Raw genomic sequence first — 27,752 nt, forward strand, 5'->3', positions numbered from 1 at the left:
AAACTGAAGTGATGAAAAGAGTAGACACGAGCATATTGTGTTAATGGTGTGAGACAGGCAATGCTAATATGAGGCATTTTAATATGACATTAATAATCTGAATTAAGCATTTGAACTTCCCCAAGGCAAACAAGGCATTGTGTCTCCTGAGGTTAGGATCTTTTCATTATCTGTACCCTCACAAGTTCACCACTGGGAAGGCAACTCTTTTCAAAAGAAAACAATCTTTTTCTGATGATCAAAACTATATTTGACTTTCAAACTTTCTGAGTCTTACATTCAGTGAGTAGTTTCATTCAGGAAAGGACAACTGAATTAAATTCAACCAGTCTTAAAAAAAAATGAAAAAAAAAAATCAATCCTTGCAAAGGAAATTCTCACTTTTAAAGGGAAATTGTTACCTTAAGGAGACAAGATTAGAAATGTGCTTTATTTAGATTTCTTCATAAAGATGCTGTAAGAGTAAGAGCAGATGTTAGAAGACATAATTCTTCTTGTCCTTGTGCCACAACAGGCCATTGGGTGTTATTTCTTCATATTACATGTACTTATGAAGGTAACATTTAATGTCTCCTTTTCTGCAGATAGTTCAGTGACTTGCCACAAGTTTTGATGATCACCATGGGATACATGAGGGAACTGGTGTATTAACAAACCATTGCTTACAGATTTCTTGAGACTTTCTTCTTCTCTGTGTTCTCCAGATGTGGATCCCTGAGTAGGTTGTGCCCAGAACCTCCATCCCATGGTCTATTATACTCACAAGGTATTTGCTGCCTCAATCCCACAGGCAAAAACTAACAGAGCACCACTGTAGCTTCAGAAATTCTTTCTACAGATCACAGTTTAAGTCACTGAGAGGCAAGCACTTCTCAGAAGACTGTAGCTACTTCAGAAAACAGCCTGACACCTTTCAAGAAAGCACTGAGATTGGTAAAAGTCTCAGGAATACTGTGTCTCAAAGATGCTTTTGAGTTATTGCCTCTTACAAGGCAGCAGTCTCTAGCAGCTAGACCTCAAAATGAAGTTGGAGATAAGCAAAGCGGGAAATCAGGCCCCTTTTGAAAACACTGACTTTTAAAAAATGGCAGCAAGGCAGGGAAGGAAATAAAAGCAGTCATGAATCTGCAGAGCTTGGAATTATTTCCTTAAGATCAGTCCTTGTGTCTTTTTTCTCCTTATTTTTTTTTTCTTTTCCCCAAAATACTTATCAGTATTTATTAAGTAACTCGGCAGCTTGAAGATGTGATCTTCACCTGCTGTGTGAAAAAGTCAGAACACAGAACTAAAAAGGCTGAGATCTGGGATCTGCAGCCTCTTTGGTACTTCAAAGTGGATATACAGAGTAACCATTCCAACCACCGGCACACGACGCCACCCACCCTTGCAGAAATACTGCTGATCCAAGCCTCTCCTTGCTGAATCCAGGCCATCATAGAGGCAAGAATGCAAAGTATTCAGGGCTAAAAGAAGAAAGAGTATAATTCTGTGGTTTATTTATCACGGTATTTATATAAAAAGAACAGATTTAAGGCACCTGTTTGTCACCAAGTTCAATGAAAAACAAAACAAAAATATTCAAAATCCTTTGAAAAGATAAACTGTACAACCAAGGACTGCTATCAGTAATTCAAGCAGCTGAAATCTGTGCAGGTGATTAATCAAGTCAGAAGGGTGCTTTGATTTCATCAGATGGAAATTTTGGTGAACGTGCTTTTGTATGAAACAAGCTTAATGGCTCTTTCATGTGGTTTAGTTTTGGTTAGTTTATTGCATACTTTTATGTTTAATTTGGCTGATAATCCTGGAAAGAGATTTGTTTCTTAACAAATGAATGACTTTCTCTCTCTAAATGACTTCCAGTTTCTCCTAAGTCCAAGGGAACAGTTAGAGAATACAGCTGCATGAAATACAACTGCCCTCTGCTAACAAATAACAGTCCAGCTCTCTTGCCCTTTTTCCAACCCCTCTTTAGTGCCAGCTTTGATCACAAAGTAAATTCATTCAAAATGAACTGCTGAAAACTATTACTTTTCTTCCTAATACAGTTTTCTGCTGAATTAACAAGTTAAATTGGCTCACTGATCAGTATCAGGGATTGTGCGAGGGAAGAGGGAAAAGGAGTAGCAGGATTATGGAGAGTTGGACCTCTCCTTTTCTCTGGCAGTAAGTTGTTACATCACCCAAGATGTACCATACAACTGTTGTATAACTGTCTTGTATTTATGATACCCTGATAATATTTGTCAATATGCACGTACAACCCTTTTCTCTGCTGTTCTGAAGTCGTGTAAGGGCTGTATTGAACAGAGTTGTGATTCCTGGACTACTGGCGGCTCTGGGGGTACCCTGGGGAGTACTTGATCCATACGAGTGCTGAAGCTGCTCAAAACCAAGGCCAAATGACTGGATCAGAGAGAGAACAGGTGTGAACATAATTCTGGACAGCTAAACTGATCTTTAGACCGGGGAGGAACACAGCGTATTGGTATTTTATCCGACAGCCATATGTATTTCATCCAGTCACCACTGCACATCAAAAGCACCCAGAGAGGGTGAGAGACATCCCTTGGAACAGGGTTGATCCCCCGAGATTCAAGTCCAAAAAAAAACCCCGGTGTATCCAGTAGAGACGTAGCACTTCACAGTGCTTTCCCGGCGCCAGGCAAACGGGAAGGAAAACGCCCTCTCACTCACACACTGTGTGCTGCTCCTGCCGCTCCTGAGCCTCCCGCCTCCTCCCAGGGGTCAGCCCTGCCCAGCATCCCAGGCCATTCAGCCCCTTTAGAAGCAGGTCTGTCTATTCCCGCTGCTCAGCTCGGTTACTCCTCAGAATTCGCCCTCTTATGTCTGCGGGCACAGGTGTACACCCCTCCAAAGAGCCAGCACTCGGCTCCACAAGCGCTGCCTGCAACCGATCGCAACTGAACAACAACCAACACAGCTACTACCGCCCGAGGCCCCTCACATCCTGCTGCCAGCCGGAGCCACCCCGCGCAGGCGCAGGCGGATACCCAAGCTCGTCCTCCCGCCCCAAAGCTTCCTAACCCTTCCGACGCCTGCCTGGAGCGCATGCGCACGGGGCGAGCGGGCGGTAGCCGGGGGATGCCTTCCGACGTCCTTCCCCCTCCCTATTGCCGCCTGTCTCGCGTCGCGCACCACGCATGTGCGGTTGCCAGGGCGGCCGTCTCCAGTGAAGGTTTAAAATCCGCGGGGCATGCGCAGTGCCGATTCTGGCCCTGGTGAGGGGGACGCCACATTGGAACGGCGAGGGGAGCGCTCCGGGCAGGGTACAGTTTGCGCCGCCTTCGCTCCTCCTTAGCCGCTCTCGCCTCGCCCGTCTCTGCCCTCCTCCTCCCACGCGACACATGCCGCTGCTCCCGGATCGCGTCTAGCCCCGCTGCCGGGCCCGGCGCGCCGAGGGGAGAGAGTGCGCGGCAGGCGGTGAGCGGGCGGCGGCGCGGCGCTCTGGCCGGGCCGTGAGGGTCGGCGGCGGACGGGCGTGGATGGATCCCCGCGTGGCCTGGATCCAGCCCGAGCAGAAAGGACCCGCGAATGCGCTGTGGATGCAGATCTGGGAGACCTCGCAGGGCGTGGGGGGCCGGGGCGGCGCCAGCTTCCCGCACTACCTCTGCCTTAACTCCCCGGCGCTGGACTCGGCCGCCGCCGCCTCCCCGCCCCGTGGCCACAGCTGTGTGCGCCTCGGCGCGCCCGGCGGTGGTGTCTGCTGCTCCTCTTCCTCGCCTCCTTCGCCTTCGCCTTCTCCGCCGGCGCTGCTAACCGGACTGGTTCCCCCTGCCACCGCCGGCACCGCGGCGGTCAACGGCGGCGGCGACGGAGGGCGGCGGCTGCAGAAGTCGCCTTCCGTGTCTTCCTCGTCCTCCTGCTCGTCGGTGGAGTCCGGCACTGACAGCCCTGGCTTCTCTTCCTCGGGATCGTGCAGCGGCGGTGGAGGCGGCGGCTCCTCCTCTTCCTCCAGTGGCCCCCGGGCGGCGGCGGTGGCTCCTCCCGGGCTGCTGGGCAGCGGGGCCGGACCCGGGGAGTTTTTTAACTTCCACGAGAACAAAGTGAACGGGCACCACCAGCCCCCACACCTGGCGCGCAGCCCCCACCCGCCGCCGCCGGCTTCTCCCCAGCAGCACCAGTACCACCCGGGCCGTAGGAAACGAGAAAATAAAGCCAGCACCTATGGGATGAATTACCTGCTGTCCGGCAGCCGAGGCGTCGCCGTCAACAACTCCCCACACCAGCAGCGGCAGCAGCCTCAGCCGGCACTGCAGAGCCCGGGCACACCCTGGAAGACTAGGAAATACAGCCCCGGCGTGCAGGGGTGAGCAGCCGGGGCCCCTGGGCGTGCTGCAGTCTCAGAGGAATGGGGGTCCTCGGCAGCTTCTACAGCTTTTCTGGGCGTGGGGATGCGTGGGTTGGGGGTCACAGGAACTACTCAGGAGCCGGCTGGGGCAGCAAGGTTGATGACAGAGGATGGTGGATCACAAAAACATGTTCTTTAGTAAATGACCTTAGTCTGTGCTGGCTGGGTGGCTCTTGGCCAAAGCAGTGATGCAGGCAGGGCCTGGGAACCCACACATTCGAGGGGTTAGGCCTTGCTTTTTAGTAGGTTGAGAGGTGAAGTTGTCCAGCCACTGTCAAAGGGCACTTTCAATAATAAAACCAAAAATGGGTGGGGGGTGCCTGTCAAAGCTCTTGAGGTCAATTCATAATGTAAGAGGAAAGTGGAAGCCTTCAGTTAGAGGAGCTCAAAGAAGAGCCTTGCACTAATTTTTAAATGCCTCTCCTTAGGCTGTAGTAGACTGGTTACTTCGGGGAATATTAGGAACATCAGTTGAAAGGGGTGTGCTCAATTCTTGCTGAAATAAGTGTGAAAGTCAATGTGATCTTATAACATTTTTGAGGGAAATGGTATAGCACTGAGCCAGCCCATATATGAGTTGAAATCTTGACTTTCTAAAGAGAACACATCTAAGAAGCTCATCCTGTTCTGTGGCCATAAGTTTCTCATATCAGTGGGTAGTTATTAAGGCTGAGTATTCAGTTTGGTTCAGTCAGTGTGTAGAAGGGACTAACCCTGAAAAAAGCACCTCTCTCGTGCTCTCTGAGATTTCTGTATTTCAGCTGTCAAATTTCACTTGGGGCAAAGGTTGTTCTCCAGTGTTAAAGGTTCCTGGAGGATGCTTGGATGCCCATGAAGTAGAGGCAGTGAATATTTGTGGAGTGAAAAAGATAAAGATAACAGGGTATGCTTTCAGAACTGGAGAAATAAAGTGGAATATTTAACCTACGGACAGTGTCTTCCCTTTCTGTTCTGGGTGGAGCTGTCAGGCACTGAAGTCAGCCAAAACTATTAAAAGATAGTTTTTTCAAGTTCTGTTTTTGTTTGTTTGGGTTTTTTTTTTGTTTTGTGTGGTTTTTTTTTTTTTCAAATTGTAGCCATTCTTGAGAAGGACAAGACTACTGCATTTTAATTCCAAACTGACACTAAAAATTAAAATTGCTTACAGGAGGTGTTATACGCTGGGAGCTTTGGGTCCTGTGCTAAGATGTATGTTTAAAGTTCCAGTAGCATCTTAAAAAATATTCTGAATATATTTGTTTTATGTCCATAGAGATGCAGTAGAACATTGAGTTAACATTTTAATTTATCTGTGTAAGGCAAATCAGTGTAACTGAAGTAGATCTCCAGGCAAGTGGATGAAGGAGTTGCCTCAGGTCACTCATCAGGTCTATGGCAGACCTGGGGATTGAATTTGGGCTCTGCAGGTTCTGACCTCTAGCTGTAGGCAACACCACCTATGCGAGTGACATATCCTTATCTTTTGTTTTCTGCTCCCCCCTTATTTTTTCCAGTTGTTTTTCCGTAATAAAGGTTATGTCACCTTTCGAGTGTATAGAGAATCCATAGACAAGAAAATTGTTTAGCCAAGCTTCAGTTGCACTATTCAGTTCTGTTGCTGATGTGCTAATTACAAGTTCTTGGCTAAATATCTTTGAAGGTGGAGGCTGTATTTCCTGATCAGTATTCCTGCAGTGAAACCTGATGGTAGGAGTGGGACACTAGCAACTACAGCATCTGTGATTCCGTAGTTCCAGTTTCCTTAGAGTAGCAGGGAGCTAGTGCTGAAGGAGAGCATGGAAGCTGAAACTGTGGACTTAAGCAGTTTCTGCTTTAAACATCGAGTTCTGTTACCCAAGGTGAATCTTGGGCAAGTGTGCATTCTAAAAGAAGCTTCTGTTTGCTGTTAAAGTTGTTTGGTTTTTTTTTTATTTTATTTGTGAAGTACTTGCATGATAGAAATAACAAAAATATTGTCACTGGTGGAGTGGCTGTCTACTTTCTGCAGTAATTCTTGACTACTGGTGAGTTTAACTTAATTTTCCTGAAGCCATGTTTGTGTATTACTTGGCTGTTCAAATAAAAATGTACTGAAAAGATGGATGTGGCAACAAATCCCCACAGAAGTTTCTCCTGGATCCTTTGCGTTCCTGATTCATTGCCTGGTGTTGCTTGAAACTGCCAGCCCAGTCACTTCCATAACTGTGATGGTCTGTTGACAAAGCATCTTCAGTGGTGTTAAACTGGTGTATGCAGCTGTCAAAGTCATCATTTCCAGTCTGCTTTGGACATAAATTCTAGTTAGAAGGACTTGATTATAGATGCTCTTACGCTCCTGTGAGTAGATGTTAGAGCTTACTCTGCTATGAATGTTGTTTTCTACTTTTTTTTTCCAAATGTTTTTCTACAGCAAGCTGAAATGTCTGAGTGACATGCAGTAGCTCACAGTGTTACTGTATTGTCTTTTGGTAACAGACTAAAAAGGGTTATCTCTGCCCTCTCCCAGGCTGCAGTAGTACTTTTGATGAAATGCCTGCATGCTTTGAAATAGTACTGTGCTCTCTCCACTTTCTTGTTCAGAGATGGAGATGGTCTGTAGCAGTGCAAGTTGTTATTGTTTTTTCAAACGTATTCAGTGGCATTCTGGTGGTAGGTACAGTGATTTTTAGGAATGCTTTATATCTAAATATTGTGCTTTGCTCTTGTTTATGTACTGCATTTGTTTTTTTCCAGTGTACTTGTATTCACTGCTTTTCCCACCTTCTGACAGCAGCATGCCAGTCTTTGTGTTGTAAAGGAAATTCTCCCTCTCATAAAACTCAAGTGTTGAATAGTCATGCTTGATTAATTATATCCTAAACCATAGCGTTAGGATGCCCTAGATTGACCTGCATATCTCTTTCCAGATTTCTGGAAGTAAGGGGTGAGGAGAGTGAAACCATATTTTCAACCAGCAGGTCGAAGGAGGTGATCCTGCCCCTCTGCTCTCATGAGACCTCACTTGGAATATTGTGTGCAGTTCTGGTGTCCTCAACATACAAAGGACATGGAACTGTTGGAACAAGTCCAGAGGAGGGCCACGAGGATGATCAGGGGACTGGAGCACCTCCCATATGAAGACAGGCTGAGAAAGTTGGGGCTTTTCAGCCTGGAGAAGACTATGTGGAGACCACATAGCAGCCTTCCAGTATGTGAAGGGGGCCTATAAGGATGCTGGGGAGGGACTCTTCTTTAGGGACTGTAGTGATAGGACAAGGGGTAATGGGTTAAGACTTAAACAGGGGAAGTTTAGATTGGGCATAAGGACATTCTTTACTGTTAGGGTGGTGAGGCACTGGAATGGGTTGCACAGGGAAGTTGTGAATGCTCCATCCCTTGGGGTGTTCAAGTCTAGGTTGAACAGAGCCTTGGGTGACATGGTTTAGTGTGTGGTTTCCCTGCCCATGGCGGGGGGTTGGAACTAGATGATCTTAAGGTCTTTTCCAACCCTAACTATTCTGTGATTCCACTGCTTCAACAGAGTGATTAAGAGAGCAACAGTGTAAATTCTTAAATGTCTGGGTTTAAGTTAGCTGTACAGATGACAAAATTATTGGTTTCAGATGCGATGCAGATAAGTGTCCTTTAATATTATGAGGTTAATTCAAAGTGTTGTGACTGATGTTCAGAACCACATGTGGTTTCTTGATACTGTTAAGTATCCTCTTGAGGGGTTTTAAACTACATCTAGTATTCTTGGGGTCTGCCACTTTCATTCCTCAAAGTAATACTGTTTGTTTCTGTAATGTAAATATTTTAAATATATGAGTAATTTAAGCATCCAGAGGCTTTAAAAATGCTGAAATTTTATTTCAAAATGCCAGTACCACCAAGCTATTCCGTGTTTTTTTTTTTACTAAGGACTCTACTGCTAGGTTTGCATTGCTTGGGTATACAGGTAATAAAGCACTTTTTCTGAAGATGTAGCTAATAGTTTTAGTATTAATAGTATAAAATCATACCTAATTATTCTGCTTCTTAATATGAATTTAACAAAGTGAAGAATTAAGGCATTTTTAACAATAAAAAGTCTGTTCTTCTCAGTACTTTCAACTAAATAATTCAGATTAATTGTAGACGTTGAATAAGATTAGTGCTAAAATACCTGGCATATCTGCTTGGTATGTTGCAGTGCTGTGCAGAAGCACTAGAACTGGCTTGTTGAGCCTTAGTGTGAACACCAGAAGTGTTATGATACATTGGTATGGTGCTCTGCCTAGGCTAGTTAGCATTGCATAGTACCTGATGACTTACTGTATTCATCGCTACCTGTTGTCTTTAACAATCTCTTGATAATGACACAAAAGTTGTCTTGTAGAGCACAAGAGCACAAACACCTCCACATCTGATTAGGCTGAAGAAGGATTCAGGCCAGCATTGTCTGGTGACCATAGCAGATACCTGGGAAGAATTCTTATAAGCAAGGTAAGCTTACAATGATGCTTCCCCAGAAGACTTGCTTCAGTGTTCTTCAGTGTTGAGTTTGCAGCTGAAGGGCACTGTCTACCAAAAATTATGTCCAGAGATTCATTTCTGTAGCTATTCAGATGTGGTGGTGTTACTATATTAGTCTATGTTAGTCTATTGTAAGTTTTGTTTGTTCCTTCACCTTATGCTGAAGCGTTTCTTAACTCCAGTTGTACTGGTCTTTTTGCTTTTATGGTACATTACTAAACTTTGGTGACCAAGATAAATACTGGGTTTTGTACAATGCACTAAGAATGTATTGCATTCGGGACCTTCCATAGCTCTGGTTGCATGTTTGTCAACTCTTGCTGCTTATTATGCTGCTGTAAGAGATGGGCAATGCAAATTAATATGTAGAGATGCCATGTTGTCAGCCCCTTTTGCAAATTCTGTTGTACTTCAGCTGAGCTGAAAAAATGCAGACTTTGGAAACTGTGTAGCCTGTACTTTCTGCACTGGCATGTTTATTAGCACATGTGAAGGCTCTAATAGATTTGCAAGGGTGGTATCTAACTCTTCCCTGTACTTACAGTGCTCTAATACTGTCTAATAGAGTCAACACAGTGGGCTACACTTCATGCACACCACTGTGAAATCGTTAGTGTCTGGTATCTGTAATGTTGCGTGGATACCTGTAGTGAAGGTCTTAATGTGGTGCAAGCAGTGCTGTCAATGTACACTCAATTCTTACTTCATCTGGCTTTAGCACTGGGGCAGATCTAGGTAGTATATACTGTAGCATGCAAGAAGGAGGGTGGGAGTGGTTGCCTGTTGCAGTACATTCCTGGAGAGGGGCTTGCGAGAGTGTCAGGAGGTGGTTGAGCGATTTGTTTTTCATGGCTAAAGTTTGGTGCACAGCAGAGTTTGCTGGTAGCTGCTGGATGAATTGTCGAAAGATCAGAACACCTTTTTTTTTTTGTGGTCAACTAAGTTGAGTGGTGTAGGTAGAGATCAAAGATTCCTTACAAAGTGGATACCTAGCGTAGCATTAGAGACTGATACTTTCAATCATGGAATGAAAAGAATATTTTGGCAGCAGTAGATTTGAGAGAACACATAGTGCTAGAGGTCAGAAAGGCTGAGCTACAATAGTGAAATGTTGAGAAGGCTTTGCATGACAGGTGCTCACATCTGTGTGTAAACGAGAGTGGGACATGTTTTGAGCAGTTTAATCCTGACATCAGTTAGCTTCATGGTGCTTGTCATAGTTGGGCTTTGGCAGTAGAGATGATTGGTACTAGGAACATAAACGGCTATACTGGGTGAGACTGTGCCAAATGTTGGGAGAGGAATATATTAATGTGAGCCTATGGTGATATTTCCCAGAATAAGATCTCAGTTTTAAACGATCAATGGTTCTTGAGCTACCTGGGCTACAGGTGGTGCATTGTTCAGCTTGCTATGGATTTTATGTATGAGTTTGTCTTGTCTCATCTTGAGCTGGTATGAGCTGGGATCAGCAGTCTCCTGTGGCAAGGTGTTCCTCAGTTAAACTATGCATTATGTAAAGATCCATTTTTATTTATTTATTTTTTTTTTGTCCTGAGCCTGTTACTAAGGTTGTAGTTGCTGCCAGCCACAGGTCTGAGGCAGTCCATGAGTGTCCTTTGCAGCTGACTTGAAAGAGAGAAGGAAAAAAGTTGAATTGCCTGATAGTTGTCTGTTTTCCAGTCTATTTAGTAATTCTTTTTACTGAAGCTGTTTCATGCCTCTAGATCTATATCACCTGTGTATGCTTTTCAGTTCTGTTGTATCTTTGAGACTTAGATGAATCAGACCTGTGTGATAGTGTCATAGTATTCCTGTCTTGGGCTATCTTGTTCTGTCTTGTACTTTGTTTCCTGATTATTAACATGGGATTTGCCTGTTCTTTTTGCCTACCCAGTATTGAACTGACCTTTTAACAGGATTCTTATTTCAAGATCTTGTTTCTCTGTGTTTAGAGCTGGTGCAGAGCCTGTCATTGCATCTTTGTAAAGACAGAATTTTCTCATATGCCTCTGTTGTGCTTATACGTATCCTGTCTCAAACTCTGCCTGCTGCTTCATTGTGCAATCTGTATGTTAATGTCCATTTGCAGTTCTTGAGCTGGCTTATTCTAGGTAACTTTGCAGTCTCAGACTTCTCTGCTTGACTCTTTGTACCCTTTGGGGCTTCACTAGTGATCTTCCTTTAAGACTGAAAATAAGAATTCTAGCTGCTTGTTTCTGTTTAAAACACTGCTTTAATGATCTAAATGAAAATCTTCCCTCTATTCCCATGTAAGCTTATTTTCTTCTTAAGCCTTCATAAGGACATGTGGGACCATTATCAAATGCTGTTTGGAAATCCAAGTGGATAACAGGATTTCCTTTGCGGTTCACTGATTCTTGGAAATAATTCCACAGGTTTTCTTTCGGATACTACTTCCATTTACAAAATCTGTGTTGATATCTTGATATAGTCATAACTATTCAAGTGTCGCATTGATTCTACTTTAGACTAGTTTGATTATTATGGATGTCTAATGCTTTTTAAGAAAAAAAAACATTACTGCTTCACATTCTTCTGATAGAAATGTGATTTTGAGTGAGTGGTGCTTTTGGTGATTCCCAAATTATTAGGAATAGATTTTGCTGTGAAGTATTTTCTCCTAAAAATTGGGTTTGAGACAGGTTTTCCCTGTATAGCTATATAGGATCAGAGAAACCTCTCTGGTATTAAAAGAAAAAAAAAAAGGAAGAAAAACCCCACCAGCGTCTCTATGTAACTTTCTCTGTTCTGATCATGTAATTCACTTAGCAGGTTTTGGGGCTTCTGAGCTATTTTATCCTTTCTCAACCATAGCTTTGCATCTTGTTAAGTTGTTCCTCATAATCCTTTTTGATAGCCTTAATCTTCCAATCCTCTTTTCCTGCTCTGTACATGACTTTTGGGGTTTCTGAAGACATCTTCTGATGGAATCTTGTGACAAGGTGGTAGTAGATCTTTTTCCCTGAAATCTGATTAGTGATGCACACTACTGCTAAACAACCAGTGTCATATCTTTAATAGTCTCTGAAACACATTGTTCTTCTGGTTGATATTCTTAAATCAAGAAGCTTCATTTTTTATATGTCAAAATGAAGCAGTACTTAAATCCAGAAAAGGCCTTTTTAGCTGTTGTTGTCTTGCGGAGATACTGACTTTAATGTGCAGAGTTTGCTGCTTGTGGTCCTTTGATGGATGCATTTTGCATTAGACTTCATTGCTCAAGATTATGCCAAGAGCTGCTGCTCCTCTTAAAGGTTTCAGTGGCTAACCTGATGTAACACATACCTGATCTACATGGGCATAATGAGTCTCTCATCACTATTATGTTAGTGCTGTTGCAACCTTTCTGACTTGCCTGGGATGTTTGGGCTTTTGGAAAAGAACAGTATTGAGATAGGAATTTCAGTGTTTTGCGGTTCTATTTATTGGCATAGCAAGCTTGCTGATTCAGTTCCAAGATTTAGCATATGGTATGTTCCTTCACTGATACAACAAAATAATTGTGATATTTTCTTGGTGGTGTGGTAAAGTCCAGCAGCTTAAGTCAGGAGTAATGTACAGCTGTTCAGAAGCTTACATAGTGGGTCTATTTTGCCATGTATTAACTTGGAGATGTAGATCAATTTATTTTCTAGATAGTTATAATGCATTTTTTTTCTGAGTACATCCAGCCATTAATAAGGTACTTGGTTGAGTTTTATTGGGTTGACATACTTAACAAAATTAGTTTTATTTTTCTGTTCCAGAATGCAAACAAATTCTGTTACTCAGCTCTTTAAATTTGGAGTGTAAATCAGTCCAGCAAGCTTTGTTTCTTGGGTGTGCGAACTGTCAAAAATGCTTCTAAGAGGTAAAATGTAATTGGAAAGGAAATCTACAATTAGGACTGGTTTTGACTTGCAGGAGTGTGGGATAAAGAGAAAGCTTAGAGAGGAAATAAGAAAAGTATGATCTTTTGTGGAAAAGGTACAAAATACTATGAACTATTCTGTTTGGAGTTGAGAACAAAAGTACTTTTTTCTTCCATTCTCTCTAGTAGCTGACTTGCAAAATAGCTTTCATTCTTGTTTGAGTTTAGTATTTAGGGTAGCTACCTGTAAAACATTTCACAGCTCTGGTTCCTAAGTTCTGCTTTCTTTTACTCTGTCTTTCAGTTTGCTACCTTCCGTACAATTACACTGGGGAAAAAAAAAGATAGTTGTACTCTGAATTACGTAGCATCATGAGACTGATTTGGTATGGCACTACGGTCTGTGAACGTAGTACTATGTTTTCATACTTTTCTCACCTGTAAGCCTAGAACATTGCATAAGGCATAGAGTACTATTACCTGAGTGTTACTGCTGATGAGGAGGACTGGTATAAAAAAGTAAAGGCACGTGATAGGTGCTGTGAGTAGGGTGTGAGGAGAAGAACTGTAAGTGCCTCTCCTTGGACATAGTTCTTTTTTTGCTATTTTTGCAGATGTCTTAAATCTTGGGTTATACTGGAAAAAGTCTGTATCTCAGAATATACTATATTAAATCACATATGTAGAATCATAGAATCATAGAATAGTTAGGATTGGAAAGGACCTCAAGATCATCTAGTTCCAACCCCCCTGCCATGGGCAGGGACACCTCACACTAAACCATATCACCCAAGGCTTATATTCTGCTTGATTTCACTAGACTGTTCCCGAGTTTGACTAGCACTGATTTCTGTTATCAAATGCATTTGATTGTTGTAGTGTAAGATTTCACCTGTGCATTTCCCAGATAATGCATTTGAGCTTTGCAGGAGTGTAAGTGAAAGTATAATTCAACAGATTTTTGAAATATGAACAGTGGCTGCTGGGCCATTCACCATTCAAGTCTTGAGACAGCAAAGTCCTCATGCACATTTCGGAGTTCATGCTTCATTGAAAGAACATATGATGTTATTTGCAACCTTTTTTTCATCAAAGCTTCTGTTGAAAAGCTGTCTATGCCTCTCTGTTTCTTTACCACACCCACATACTTCAACTCTGGCATCTATTCTTCCCTTTTATAAGGATTCTTGGCTGATGTGTTGGACTTTTCAGTCAGAAACATATTCTTTATATTATATTATAATTTATGTTTTTATTTTAATCATATTCTTTACTTACTAGAAGAAGTATATTTTAAAAAAGAATCAGTCGTTCCATGTAAATGATGCAGTCATGCTTCTATATGTTCCTTCAGAATAAATGAATGTGCTCAGTGTAGATGTGATTAAGAAACAGGATGCTAGCTTAAAAGATGAAAAGTTCAACAGCTTTTCATTCACCTAGTTGATGCTGTTTGATAATTTCATTGCACTGCATTTAAGTTAGCCCTTGAAGTAACAGGTCAATATTATACATAGTAATAGTTGCAGATCAACTAAATGATGAGAGTAGATGATCTTCTTTCCTAGAAATATGTCTTTCAGGAAAGGCGTTACAAAAATCTGAGAATGTTTCCTGAGTATTATTTTAACCTGAAGACTGAAAATGTGTTTGCCTTTCCTAAAACAGTAAAAGGGATGAATTTTTTGCTAAACAGAAGGTGTCAATTCTCTTGCATAGTTCAGCCTGTAAGCAGCAGATGTTTGCTGTGCTTAGTGGTAATAGTATTAAGTGAACAACAGGTTCCTTCAGGCTGTTAAAATTGGCAAACTGAAAAATGTAGCAAATACTAGTAGCCTCTCTTCTGCATCTCCCTGTTCCACATTGTATTAAAATGATAGTTGTATCTCCAAGTGTTTCTGTAAGTATAGTGAAACTGCTGTGTGGAAAACGCCATTAAAATGCCTGTCTTTGCTAGGAAAGTAGTATAATAGGCATAAAATGTGATAGAAGATAGGTAGGTGCTGGGATGCTGTTGATAGCCCAAATTCTTTAACAAGTCAGAAGGAGGCTGAGGAGATTGACCTGTGCTATATGTTGAAAGAAGTTACATTCTTTTAAAGGAAAGAGTTAAGATGTTACTTACATCTGCATGTACATCATGTGCCACAAATTGAAATTTTGTTCCTAATGATTAGTCACAGTCCAAAGAAGTAGCAAGTGCTCATGAAGATCATAGAGGCTGCATGGGCAAAATACTTAACTAAAAACTGTTCCTGTATTGGCTGGGTGAGTATCATGTAGGGATTTGGTTTTTTTCCAGACAGCAAATTATGCCTTCAGTTAGTAGAGAAGTTACTCTGAGATTAGTTCTGAGCAGTACACAGCACCTTGTTTTATGTATATCAGAGCTGCCTTTTTTGTGACTGTGTTTCAGTAACCTTGTCTGAGCAAAGGTGTTTATGAAAATGTAAACTACAGTAACATTAAATTTTAAAAAAGCATCTCAGGTTTGAGAAGGTTCTTCAGGAGGAAGCTGAAAGAATGAAGTGCTTGAAGAGGGTGTATTAAGATGGTCATGTTGTCTTATGCTGACTGTGGAGATAGCATTGATTCTTATCCAGAAGGATGTAGTCCAGGAAGATGATACTCTCTGAGATGTAGAAACTTGAATTAGAAAAACTGGAGAAAGCAAGCAAAATAGAAGTCTGTTAAGACCGAGGATTTGAGAACAGGTTTGTGAAGTGTGTTAAAACCTGAAAACCTTTCACATTGAAAACAAGAAACTTACAAGTCTCTAGGGCTCATACAAAGACATGAAAGGGCACCCAGGAGAAGTCAGATCATGTAGTAAAAACTAAGTGAACTAATTGCATTGCTTTTTGTAAGAGAAGGGCTTGAGATTTATCCCTAGAACTTCCTTTGACTACAGGGAACTGTCTTTTTAAATTTCAGTAAGGAGTGTTTAAGTCCATCAGCAGAAAGAAAGCTGTTGTACACCTCTATATGGTAGCATACGCTGAAGAATTCTGGATGAATTTAACTGTGAAACCACAGTGTATGGTTTGAATTTTAAACGAGTTTTGATTATCTAGCTTTTGTGCTGTTGTCCAATGCAAACTGAAACATTAAATGAAGTGCTGCCTTGCCAGTGCAAGGTAGGAAATACGAAGTTGACTTTTTAAGAAGTAGATCAGGGAAGAAAATACAGACTAGTTGGTGGGTGGTCTTTTTCTGAGTCTTTCATAACATGATTGTGAATTGCAGCAGTGTTAATCATCTGAACAGAAGCTTAGTGGGGCATGGCAGTGAGAGTGCTTGTGTGCTTGGTGTATTTCTGACCTTGCTGACACACTAGGGGTTGCTTTTGAAAAACTGCTCTGTATGATAGAGGCTGCAGTGCATAGGGAAACAGATCCCTTCCATCTCCTCCTTCCCTAATATGGGATGGCAGTTGTAAATGCATTTATTTTCAGGAGTGTTTGGACAGGGTTGATACCATAACAAAACAAAACTTCCTTTCATGCATAAACATGAATGGGCTAGTGCAGGCTTTGATAAAGGTATTTGTCTCACAGGTCTAATTTCCTTGAAAGACTCATTGTTAATCCTTATTCACGTGGTCAGTCTGATAACATGGAACTATTAGTTGTTTTTTTTTTTCCCCAGAAGAATATGTTTGGGTTTTTTTTGAAGGCTTTGTACAGATTGAACAGTCACAGGTTTGCTGGGCTGATGGGTTAACTGCTTAGAAGTAACCAAAGGAAAGAATAAAATACTTAATTTATAATAGGGGAGTGTTACCAGTGGAATTTGTCAAGAGTTTGTTGCTCGGTATGTTCATAAATACCTGGAGGGAAGAAACGAATGAGAAAAGGATGGAAAGGATAATAGAAAGCGGGAGCTGACTGCAGACAGTCACAGTGGGAGTCTGTTGTTCATTAGGTTATAAAATTGCTGGGAAAATTAAATTCTAGTACATATGGAATCATGAATCTGAAGTAATTCAGACTGAATATACCCAGTGAGTGGGCTTTATGTTGGTGGCTATTGTTCAGAAAACACCTTGAAGCTCTTTGATAATGGTTTCTTTCAAAGAGCCAGCTATGTGCACAGATATCCTCAAATAGTCATTAGTAGCAATCTTTGCAAAGATATGGACAGTGAAGTAAAAGCAAGTGGACTGAATGGTGTAATGTTGTATTGACTGTGTGCATTTCTGGCCACCTGTCTGAGAACATGGTGCAACAGAAAGCTGATCAAACTCCTGACTTTCTCCTGTGGATGGAGAGAGAAACAGATGAGGATTGCTAGCTTGAAAGAGACCTGGTGGATAGAGACAAGTGGATATGAATTGGGAGCCTGAGAAGTGTTATGCTTGGAGATGAACTGCCAGTAATAACTTTCTTTCCCCCAGGAAAAAGAGCATCAGATAAAATCATTAACCAGCAGCAGTTAAAAATAAAGCACTTCTTAATTGTGATGCTTATTTAAATTGTCATAGAATGCCATGAATTATGAAAGCATAAATGGTCTAAAAAGACCTAGAAAAATCAATGGAAGATATGTTCTTTGAGCTAATATACATTATGGGTGTGATCCACCTTGAAAATATGCCACATGAAATTGCTGGAGGTTTGGAAGGATTGATGCAAGGGAGTTGGATAACTGCTTTGTCTTTTCTTGCTTTCTCCTACTGCTAATTTTTATAAGCAAGGACAGTGGCCCCATTGCTGTTGGGTGCATTCAGGTGTTCAATTCACTGGTCTTGTCATGTTGGAAAGGGGAAAAAAAACCCCAAAGCGTACTTCTTAGAAACAAAAAATGGGAGCATTTTGGTTTGTATTTTCTGTCTTCCTCTGAAGATTTGAAATCAAATAGATTATCAACAAATTGATATGTTTAGTTGACAAGTCTGCTGTCAGAAATCAAATAGATTATCAACAAATTGATATGTTTAGTTGACAAGTCTGCTGTGTAGTTAAAAGTTCTTTTGTGGATCCAGCCCCAGTTTAAAGTAAGCGAAAGGGCAAACAGTAATTTTAAGTATATATGCTTTTTAGAAGTATCATTATGCTTTGCTGCTAAAATCTGTTTGTGTATGGAAAGGAATCCTGACACTTAAAAACTGGACACCTGATCCGTTGGAGGCTATCTGTTATAGTGAGAATTGTTTAGTAAAGTGAGTTGCAAAAGTTTGAGGGGAAGAGTTAGGAGTTGTACTAGGGGTTTATAAAATTTTTCATTGAAAGGCCAAGCACATTAACTAAGGATTGACTTGATATTTTTATTTTAGGACAGTATTTGTATTTCACTGCAGTATTCAATTTATATGTTTTTTGAATATTTGGCTTGGCTTGATGCTTTTTCATTGAAAATAAACATGATAGCCACCTGAAAATTCAAATTGATCTCTCAGATTTGCCAGCGAGTGTTCTAAGGTACAAGGAGATGGGGAATAAGTGGACTTAACAGGTGTATAAGAATCCAGTATCAGAACTCCTCATGTAACACTGGTATTAATGTACTTTCCACTTGAGGATACATTTAATATTTATATACTTTGAGTAGATCAGCTGGAAGGTCACTTCCTATATAAATGAATTGCTAACAAAGGGCTTAAGTGGTCAAAGGAATCCCTGTCTGTTGAAGCGGGTATTTTCACATCAGGTAACACTCAAATGGCCCCCTTTTATCGCCCTCTACAAAAACTCAGTGCTAGTGGCCTGTTTGCAAGTCTGTCTAAACTTCCACATACACAGAAGTAATAACCCCTGAAAATAAACCCACTTGAAGATTTTAATGGTTCTTGTGCTGCTTCACATTTGGGTCGTTGTATAGTTTTTAAGACTATGCTTTGGGTTTTTTTTAGTGGTTTTTTTTTTTTTTTTTTTTTTTAAAGAAAGTAATCTTTGGGAATCAGGAATTGAATATAACTTTCACTGTTGAGCCAGTAAGAATGTCTACTAGTGTTCGCATCCTGTGGCTTTTGACATCTTTGGTATTTAGGTAAAGTGATGAGGGCTGGTGTGTAGGTATTGCTTAGGTTGCTGTGAGGTGCTGCCATAAAAATCAAGTATGAATATACCTGTCCCAAATCCCATACCCCAAACCCTCCAATTACCTGTGTGAATGCCACATCACTTAGGCTTTCATCTTTCTTGAAAGTACTGCTTGTTTTGGTTAAATGATGATATTAAATAATGCCTATGGCTTGTTTTTGTTGCAGTTTCCTGTAATAGCTAACTTGTCATTATAACTGATACTACTTTGTCCTTTAGACTACACGAAGAAATAATTGACTTCTATGACTTCATGTCCCCTCGTCCTGAAGAAGCAGCTATGAGAAGGGAAGTGGTGAAAAGGATAGAAACTGTCATCAAAGATCTTTGGCCTACAGCTGATGTGAGTGTAATTTAAGTGTTGATTTGCTTCTCTGGTAAATTATAGAGCTCTGTTCACTTAACCTTGCTGTTATCTTTCTGTGGTTTAGAATTGAACAGATAAGACTTCAAACTTAAGGCAATTGACTTAATATCACAGCTCTTGCAGTACTTTGCAGTTCATTTAAAAAAAATGGAGAAAATTTAAAACCTAGATTTAAGGTTAATGAAGGCTACTGATAATTTTATTTTTCATTTTGAGAACCATGGATGTGAAGAACCTTCCACTTTAAGAAGTGCATTTCTTAAAGTAAAAGCTTATTAAATTGATTGCCACTGTATAACTTAATTTTTAATATTAAAGTGAGACTGCCTACCTATGTATCTATTTCTGCAAGAAGTCCTGGCTCTGGATATTTGCAAATATAAATATTTTACAACAGAATGGTTAAAACACAGATTTTTTTTTTTTTTTGTACACTTCACAAGTTTGACATTCAGTAAATTACTTTAACCATGCTTTAGTGTGAACCTGACTTCCTGAGCTACATTGCAGATGAAGTTGCTGTATTTTCAAGCTCTTTATTGTCTAAACAGTAAGCTTCTCCCAAGCAAAAAGCATATGGAAGTAATGTAAAGTATATCTCTAGCATCACCTTTCTGATTACCAGATAGTAATGTTGTGAAGCAGCAGAAACATTTCAGACCATTGTGATTTTATAGCCTTCAATGATGAAGAGTGAGGGCTGTGGCCACAGTGCTGAGCTAATGATACAGAAAAGCTTCTCTGCTGCATCTTTATCTGCGATTTTTCCTTAGTGATAACATTTTTCTAGTTTGTGGGAACAGAGATAAACAGTGAAATGGGCTGGTGTTGCCCAACCTTCTCATAGGTAATTTCAAAGTGAACTTGTAAATCGTGCTCTGCTGTAGCAGAAGGAGAAGAAAGTCTTGATTCTCCCTATTAGAAGCATGCCAAAGCATTTGATGTGAGCCATGAATGTCTCTTCAGCATGCTTTCTTTTCCACACACAGACACTTGCCACAATTTCATAATCATCCTTGCAGTAAAATCTGCAGTATTCATGTTTATCTGAATTGTATGTTTTAGATGCACTTGGTGTTTTTAAACCTAAAAATTTGGAAAAAATGTTTCCCTTAAACTCTTTCAATTTCAGTAAAGCTGTCCTAAGAGGAAAGAAAGAAGTGGGGAGGAAGGGAATTTGTAACAGCCTATACTTACATCAAACTGGAAATAAACAACAAAAAGGAGTTGTTTCAAAAGATTGTGTTCTGCTGCTAGCAGGATTGGTAGTCATTTCATGTTAAAAAATAGTCCTCTAAAGTTGCATCTATAAGAGAAAGTGTATTTCTGCAGGTTTCACACAGTATGCAATAAAATTAAGTTCAATAACTTTTTGCTGGGCTATATCCTTAATGAGTCCAGAAGAATCTTTGTCTTGTGAAAGTGAAATGAAGTGAGCATTCATAATTATAAGTTATTTCACTGGTGTGGATTTTTTTTTTCAGGTCCAGATATTTGGCAGCTTTAGTACAGGGCTTTATCTTCCAACCAGGTAAGTAATATTTTATGTAAAGATTGTCTTTTAGAATAATAGTAAATTTCCAAGGGGAATTCAGACTGGAATGTGTAAGCCTGTCAAACTTCCATTTACCTAATGTCCCATGTTACAAGGGGAAGAGTTTTTTAACTTATATTTAAGTATTTGATACATCATTGTACTTCTCTAGATACTTACTGACTCTTTGGTGAATTACCTCTACTTCGTTGTGTCTTGGGTTAGTCTTTGTTTTCAAGATACAGTGAAATCAAATGTTCAGTGTTTCCTATGTAAAGATTGTGTTTTGTTCAATATCACCACGGAGTTACTATGCAGAGTTACAAGAGTCATCACAGCCATTTTCCCCTATTTTTGAGAACAAAATGTCTAAAATGTCTTAATTCAGTGTTTTGTATCACTTGATGGTTCAATAGGTGGATGTATAGCTGTGTCTTAAAGACTATGTTGTCTTTATATCAATTAAAATTTGCTTAGGAAAGCATTGGACATTTCACTTTTATGAATAACAGTCACTAAAAATTGGATTATTAACGTTCCTGTCAACACTGGTACATGAGGGATGGGATTGGGCTGTGGAAGTCAAAGGGGAAGGAGGAAAAAAGGTCAAAGGAAGAGGAGGATAAAAACTCAGCAGAGAACTGGAAGCAAGAAACTAGAATACTGCTTTGGGTTTTAAAGCATATTAGGCCATCTCTTTAGCATTCCTAAAAGCAGCTTATTGGGAATTTAGGTTGAAATTTGCAAAATGTCACCCTGGAGGACTTGCAAGACATAGAGTGCCATTTTTTTTGTGTGAATTATTATGTTTAAGACTTAATGGATCTTGTGTTGTTTTTGTCTAGTGATATTGATCTAGTTGTTTTTGGGAAATGGGAACGGCCACCTTTACAGCTGCTGGAGCAAGCACTAAGAAAACACAATGTGGCTGAGCCGTATTCCATTAAAGTACTTGATAAAGCTACGGTAAGTGATAGTCTTTGGAATACTGAACTGAAGAGTTTTCAGACCCCTTAAGATGTTGGTGATAGTGTTCTTAATTCATGAAGCAAATTATATTTTCTTAAGCAAAATGTTTTGCTCTGTCTGTGCAAGATTTTACTAGAATCTGTGCTTAACAATAGCATGGCATACTGTATTTGCTGGAAGGCTATACCTCTGCAGTTGTTGTGAAATGGTGCTATGCTTCTTTCAGGTTTTTTTTGGGGGGGTGTTTTTTGGGGTTTTTTTCCATTTCAGATTTGAAAATGCAAGAAGCTTGATTTAAAATAGATGTTATCAGCTGATGTTTAGGCTATGATTGAAGATAATTTTGTAGGATAACTGCACTCAGGGTGGTGGTGGTGTGAGACTGTGACTGAACTACAGTACTGGTAGTTCCATAATAACTCATTGCTGCCAAAAGAGGAAGTACTGCTATTCCTGCTTTGCTTTTATCTAGTTTGGCTTTGGTTTGACTCTGCAGTGAACCAGTGCAGCTTGATAAACCAAGAGACAGTGCTTTTTTTCTGCTAGGATAGTCTTCTCTCAGTTTAGCAAGTGAATGGTACAGTGTTGGGTCAGATGAATGCAGTTTCCATAGGTTATGAGTGTAGAATGTCTCCTATTAACAACAGTGACTCATTAAATTAAATCAATTTAGTTGTCTTACAAAACACTGACATTGCAGCTATGGAGACAGATATGTAATAATTATGGAAAAGTACATGAGTGATGAGAAGCTACTGTGAAACTACATGCCTGTGTTTTTAATCACCTCACTAAAAAGCATTTGCTTTTCAGTCACGTTAGGATTATCATCTTTTCTCAAAACTGTGTTTTCTTAGATTGGTAGTTGTATTCATTTGGACTGATGGTACACTTGTGTCTTAAGTGAATAAGCTGGAGAATAGCAACAGCGTTGCATTTCTGGGTATTCATAAAACCTTATTTTAATCTTTTCAGGTACCAATAATAAAACTTACTGACCAGGAGACAGAAGTGAAAGTTGACATCAGTTTTAATGTAGAAACTGGTGTGAAGGCAGCTCGATTTATCAAGGAATATATGAAGGTATCAGCCATGTAATGAATGTTATACTGCTTGCCAAAGATGTGCTAGATGCTCAGCTGACCTTTCTCAATACGGCTTAGACTTTTGAAAGTTGATTACTGAAGACTATAATCATTAACACTAATTTAACTGGATATTTTAATTTATTTTCTGCTGGTGTCTATTCAGTGTTGCCTTTGAGAGCTAGGTGTTTGTGGATAAACCTGTACACTGAAGGGACTTATGCAGTCATGCCTTGATCTGCAGATAGGTACTAAACTTTGCAAGTCTGAAATTTTGTTTACCTTGAATTTGTGATGCTTGATTATTCTTCTATAGTTACATACTTAAAATCAATTCTTCTGCAATTACCTACTTAAGATCAAGTTTACTTTTCATGCTCTGCAATAAAAGTATGGTTTAGATAGAAAGCTTTGACTATAATGAGTGACACCAGCATTCAAAGGAGGATATGAAAGTCTTCCTGTTTGGGGGTGGGTATAAATTTGTTACGTAAGCTGTTTGATCAAACGAGAGTTGAAGTCTAGCCTTCTGTTTTTAGACTAAAAAAAGGCATGTTTCAGTTCTTCTGGTGGAAACACTTTATAGCACACCACTGAATAACATTTTTGCATTAGAAGATGAATCTTATTGTGTTGAGATTGTATAGTTTGTTCTTTGTTTCAGAAAGTTGACACTATCATTGATAAGACTTACTTTGCTTTGCAGAAATATTCTTTGCTGCCTTACTTGATTTTAGTATTAAAACAGTTCCTCCTTCAGAGGGACTTGAATGAAGTTTTTACGGGTGGAATTAGCTCTTACAGCCTAATTTTAATGGCAATTAGTTTCCTGCAGGTAAGTCTTGTTCCTTGTTTGTGTTCTTTAAAATATTTTGGTGTATGTACTTATGCCCTGTTATGGTGCTGATTCTTTAGACTCCCCTAGCAATGCAGAGCTTTATTGTTACGATTCTAGGTATTTGTTCATTGGCAACTCCTATGGACTACCTCTCAAACCTCTAAGAACTTCTGTTCGCTGTGAGTGAACAGGAGTGAACTGAAGCAGCAGCAGGAGCCTTGCAAAAAAGCGCAAAGGCTGTGCATTGGATTATGCTGCTGTCCTGGGCAGCCTATTCTAGTACCTGAATCATTACTGGTGTTTTGTAAGTCTGCCAGGATGCAGTTTAAGTTGCTTCCTAGACTGATTGTGTAGAGTAGTTGATTTCAGTGTTTATTAAAATTCTGAAATAAGTCAAGTTGGTTTTGATTGTATGTTGGTTTGGTTTTGCTATACAAGTATTGTAGGTAACTAATGAAATAGCTAATGAGTTATAACATCTTCTAGTATATATTCGTGACAGTAATATTTGTGTATGGTGAGGTACAATGTTAGTATCTCTCATGCTGTGATAATGGAAAAACCTACATATTCTGCTGCTGTTAATGATGAATTGGAATATTACTGTAATTTTTACTTACCATATATAATATGGGGGGGTTGAGGTAAAAAATGTATTTTAGGGTAAACAGAACCCCCTGCTACTTTTGAAAACATTGACAATGGGTTTTCTGGGAAGATGCAGACATTACTCCATTACTAATTAAGCTGTAATGTAGTTTGCAATACTTTGTTGCTTTTGGCTTAAGGGAAAGAATTTACTAAGTGTCAACAAGCTGACAGAGGGAACAAGGAATTCTTTGGCTTCTGGGTACTGCTGAAGTGCTGCCCCCTCTTGGTAGTTTAAGTACATGAAGAATTAATGACTCAGTTCAGACTTGTATAAAGCAATTATACTCAGCTGTTTAAATGAGAGATTTTATTGCACTGTGTTGTGGTCTGAAAAGCATTAATTTTTAATAATTAACAACTTCTCTGTCACAGCTGCATCCAAGAATTGATGCCAGAAGAGCTGATGAAAACCTTGGAATGCTTCTGATAGAATTTTTTGAACTCTATGGAAGGAATTTTAACTACTTGAAAACTGGTATTAGAATAAAAAATGGAGGTGCCTATATTGCCAAAGAAGAAATAATGAAAGTCATGACTAATGGATACAGACCATCCATGCTATGTATTGAAGATCCTCTCCTGCCTGGTAAGATTGTACACTTCTTGCAATATTCTGGAGCTTTGGCTCAAATTGTGCTCTCTCAGCTTGTGTTAGAGTCCCTAAAGTGTGTCAAATGAATTAAGAAGCTGCACAGAAAAGAGACTATTGCTGGTGTCGAGGTACAGTTGTGAAGATGAGGTAAGGAATAAGGACCTAAAGTCTCCCAAGATTCATTGACTGAGTAAATTGGATTGCATTCAAACAGTGCAGCTGCATAGTGCATTGGAGATTCAGAACTGTTGGGTGTATAATAAGATTCTCTAAGCAGTTCTGAGGGGTAGTGAAAGAAAGATGTTCAGGAAATCCTAGAAGGGGTTTTGCTGGTATTGACAACTTTGTTGTTTGTTATGAGAGAATGAGAATAGAGGGTGTAGTTTTTTCTGCCCACAGTCTCTGGTACCATACTTCAGATAAATTATAACATATGGTAAAGAAATGCCCCAGATGAAGTGCATGTACTGCGATGTGCAGTAAAGACTGCACTGAAACATGGGTGTATATCCATGAATGTTTAGCAAGGGACCAGCTTTATTAAGGTGTTGGTATGAAGAGTGGCTTGCATAACTGACTTCTGTGCTGCACAGGGACCTTCAGGGAATGCCAGTTATAGTTGCATGTACTTCTGAAAGTAACTTAATTTTTTTTCTTTAAGATCTGATTTTCACTCATTAATCTTCAAAGTAATCGAGTTTAACTTTGGCTGAGCTCCTGAAAAAAAAAAAGTCCAATGTTATAGTACTCAGTTTGGATTCTCTTTAGACTGTCACAAGTAACTGAAATTCCAAAACAGCTTTTTAACAAGTCAATTTTCAGTTAATTTGAACTTCAGCATCAATATTTCTAGAATGTAATTGGCACTCAAACTCCATACTGTCACATCTTGTGGGTAGACTGCTTATGTACAACACTTTTAAAGCAAATACCATGGATCAGGAGCTGAAGTCTGGCACCTTTCTATAAATATTCAATGGTCTGAATGCTCTTAGTTCTGTAGAGCAGGTTTGAAGCTAAGGCTCTCGTTTGCCTAACCACATCTCTGCTATGTTTGTAGCCATGTGTTTGTGTCCATCATGACTCTTTCATTTGGACAGGCATGAGACGGCATTTGTAGAACCTTCATTGTGTTATTGAGATTTCCTTCAGTAGCTTGCCAGCAGACTCATGTGAATAGCAGCGTGAGCTGCATTTCTTTATAGTCAGAAACATTTGCTATCCTCCAGTTCTGTTTCTTCCTATCTGCTGAGGACTGAAAAAGAAGTTGCATATGCTGTGCAATGTTTTATCACTGCTAATAGCGCTTTGGAATTTTTACTTCTCTTTGACTCTTCAGAGAAGAAAAAAAGTTATAAATCCAGTATGGGCTCTGAACTGATCCAAGCATAAATATTGCAGAAGCAAAGAACTATAGAAGACATCTATCTATCAAAGAGCTGATAAGAGTTAAATTTTAGATGAGGTTATGTGGGCTGAGATAATGTAATTGTTACAGGATAGAAAGTTTTGGCAAGGGAAATGAAAGCTGACAATAGTTTATTTTACTACTGTGTCCCATACGGATATTTTCTGGCAGCTACCACAGGGCTTCAGAACTTGCCTTATGGAACTAAGAGGAAAATTGCATAGAACATATAGGATGGCTCTTTGAATCAGAGGATTCTCAGAGCTAGACTTAATCGCATATTCCTACAGTATCTAAAAGTACCTGTCAAGCGTATGTAGATAATGTCTAGAATTATGGTAATTAGTTTAGTTCTATTACTGCTTGTGTCCCAGTATAAAAAACTTTTCTGTTGCTTCAGGTCTTTGCACATATGACAAATAGTCATTTCTAGTTGATTAGCTTGTGGTCAGACCCACTCAGTGTCTAAGTACTGTGGAGGAGATGGGAACAAATATTTTGGCAAAGAGTGGACACAGATGTTTCTTGATTAAAGTGTGCGTAAGATTCTGTAAAATTTTTTCCTTCAAACCTTTTTGCACTGTATGCATAAGTTTTAATTTTTTTTTTGCTGTCCTTCTTTACCCTGATCACAGCTGCTTGGAAGAAGACTTTGAAAGATGACTCCTTAATCCAGGCATCAGGCAAAAAGTATAGGGTTGAAAATAAAAAAATATCAGTGTCTCAAAATTATCCAAGTAGTGTAAAATTCCCTCTGTGAGTGTATGTACTAGTTCAGCAGTAGGATGCTGAAAGGTATAACTTGTAAGAAGAGCTTTAGATATTCTTTTAGGGGACATGATTAAGTTCAGTGGGATTAGTTGTTTTAAGTTGGAGAAAATGTATTTTCTTTGTGTGAAAAGGTGATGTCTAGCTAACAGATAAATGATGTCATCAGAAGGATATGATACTTCAGTTCTACCTGCTCAGTACCTTCTGTTAGTTCCTAGATCTGGAAGGAACAGGCATCAGTCTGTTGTGTTGTTGTTTTGGTCATAGCGGGTTTTGCTCAGATTCTCCTGGGTGCTGTAGAGTTTCCTCTGAAATTCTCAAAGACTAATTAGGGTGACTTGGGAACCAATATTTCAACAAAGGTGTTGGGAGTCTACGCTTTAAGTGGGAAGTGTCCTGAAATCCAGATTTGGGATGTCAGGCTAATCTAGCTTGTGATGCATTTTTAAGTGGTGGTTTATACTTGATCTCTTGACCTTCATAGATAGCCTAGCATTCTTCATCTTGCATTAGTGTCCTAGGACAGGGTAATGAGAGGAAAATCTCCCTTGGCATCATCCAAAGAAAGGAGTTTCTATAAACATCTTCTAGCTGCCATCATTTCTGTTTATCCTGGCAGTTACCCTTTCTTTGATGTATAAAAAGTGACAGCATTCATTTAGAGAACTGTAAAGCCAGACACTCAGAAATATGTTTACAGGAACATGTTGGAGCAGGGTAGATGATACCATCCTAGAAGACATTTGTGCAGAGTTGGTCTTGCAGTATCATGTCTTA

At 39.9% G+C, this 27,752-nt stretch overlaps 1 protein-coding gene across 5 annotated transcripts in view; it reads left to right on the plus strand.

Moving 5' to 3' along the window:
- Nucleotides 1-3,234: 3,234 nt before the first annotated feature.
- Nucleotides 3,235-27,752, plus strand: part of TENT4A (terminal nucleotidyltransferase 4A) — a 58,233-nt gene continuing 33,715 nt past the window's right edge. For all 5 annotated transcript variants that reach the window (XM_034061265.1, XM_031052850.2, XM_031052851.2 and 2 more), the window contains exons 1-7: nucleotides 3,235-4,330; nucleotides 18,980-19,103; nucleotides 20,612-20,658; nucleotides 21,507-21,627; nucleotides 22,606-22,713; nucleotides 23,422-23,550; nucleotides 24,577-24,790. In XM_034061265.1, coding sequence (XP_033917156.1) covers nucleotides 3,507-4,330; nucleotides 18,980-19,103; nucleotides 20,612-20,658; nucleotides 21,507-21,627; nucleotides 22,606-22,713; nucleotides 23,422-23,550; nucleotides 24,577-24,790 — 1,567 coding nt within the window. In that variant the 5' untranslated portion in view covers nucleotides 3,235-3,506. The remainder of the gene's footprint in view (nucleotides 4,331-18,979; nucleotides 19,104-20,611; nucleotides 20,659-21,506; nucleotides 21,628-22,605; nucleotides 22,714-23,421; nucleotides 23,551-24,576; nucleotides 24,791-27,752) is intronic.

This window comes from Melopsittacus undulatus, chromosome 1, assembly GCF_012275295.1.
Source record: "Melopsittacus undulatus isolate bMelUnd1 chromosome 1, bMelUnd1.mat.Z, whole genome shotgun sequence".
Taxonomy (NCBI): Eukaryota; Metazoa; Chordata; class Aves; order Psittaciformes; family Psittaculidae; genus Melopsittacus; species Melopsittacus undulatus.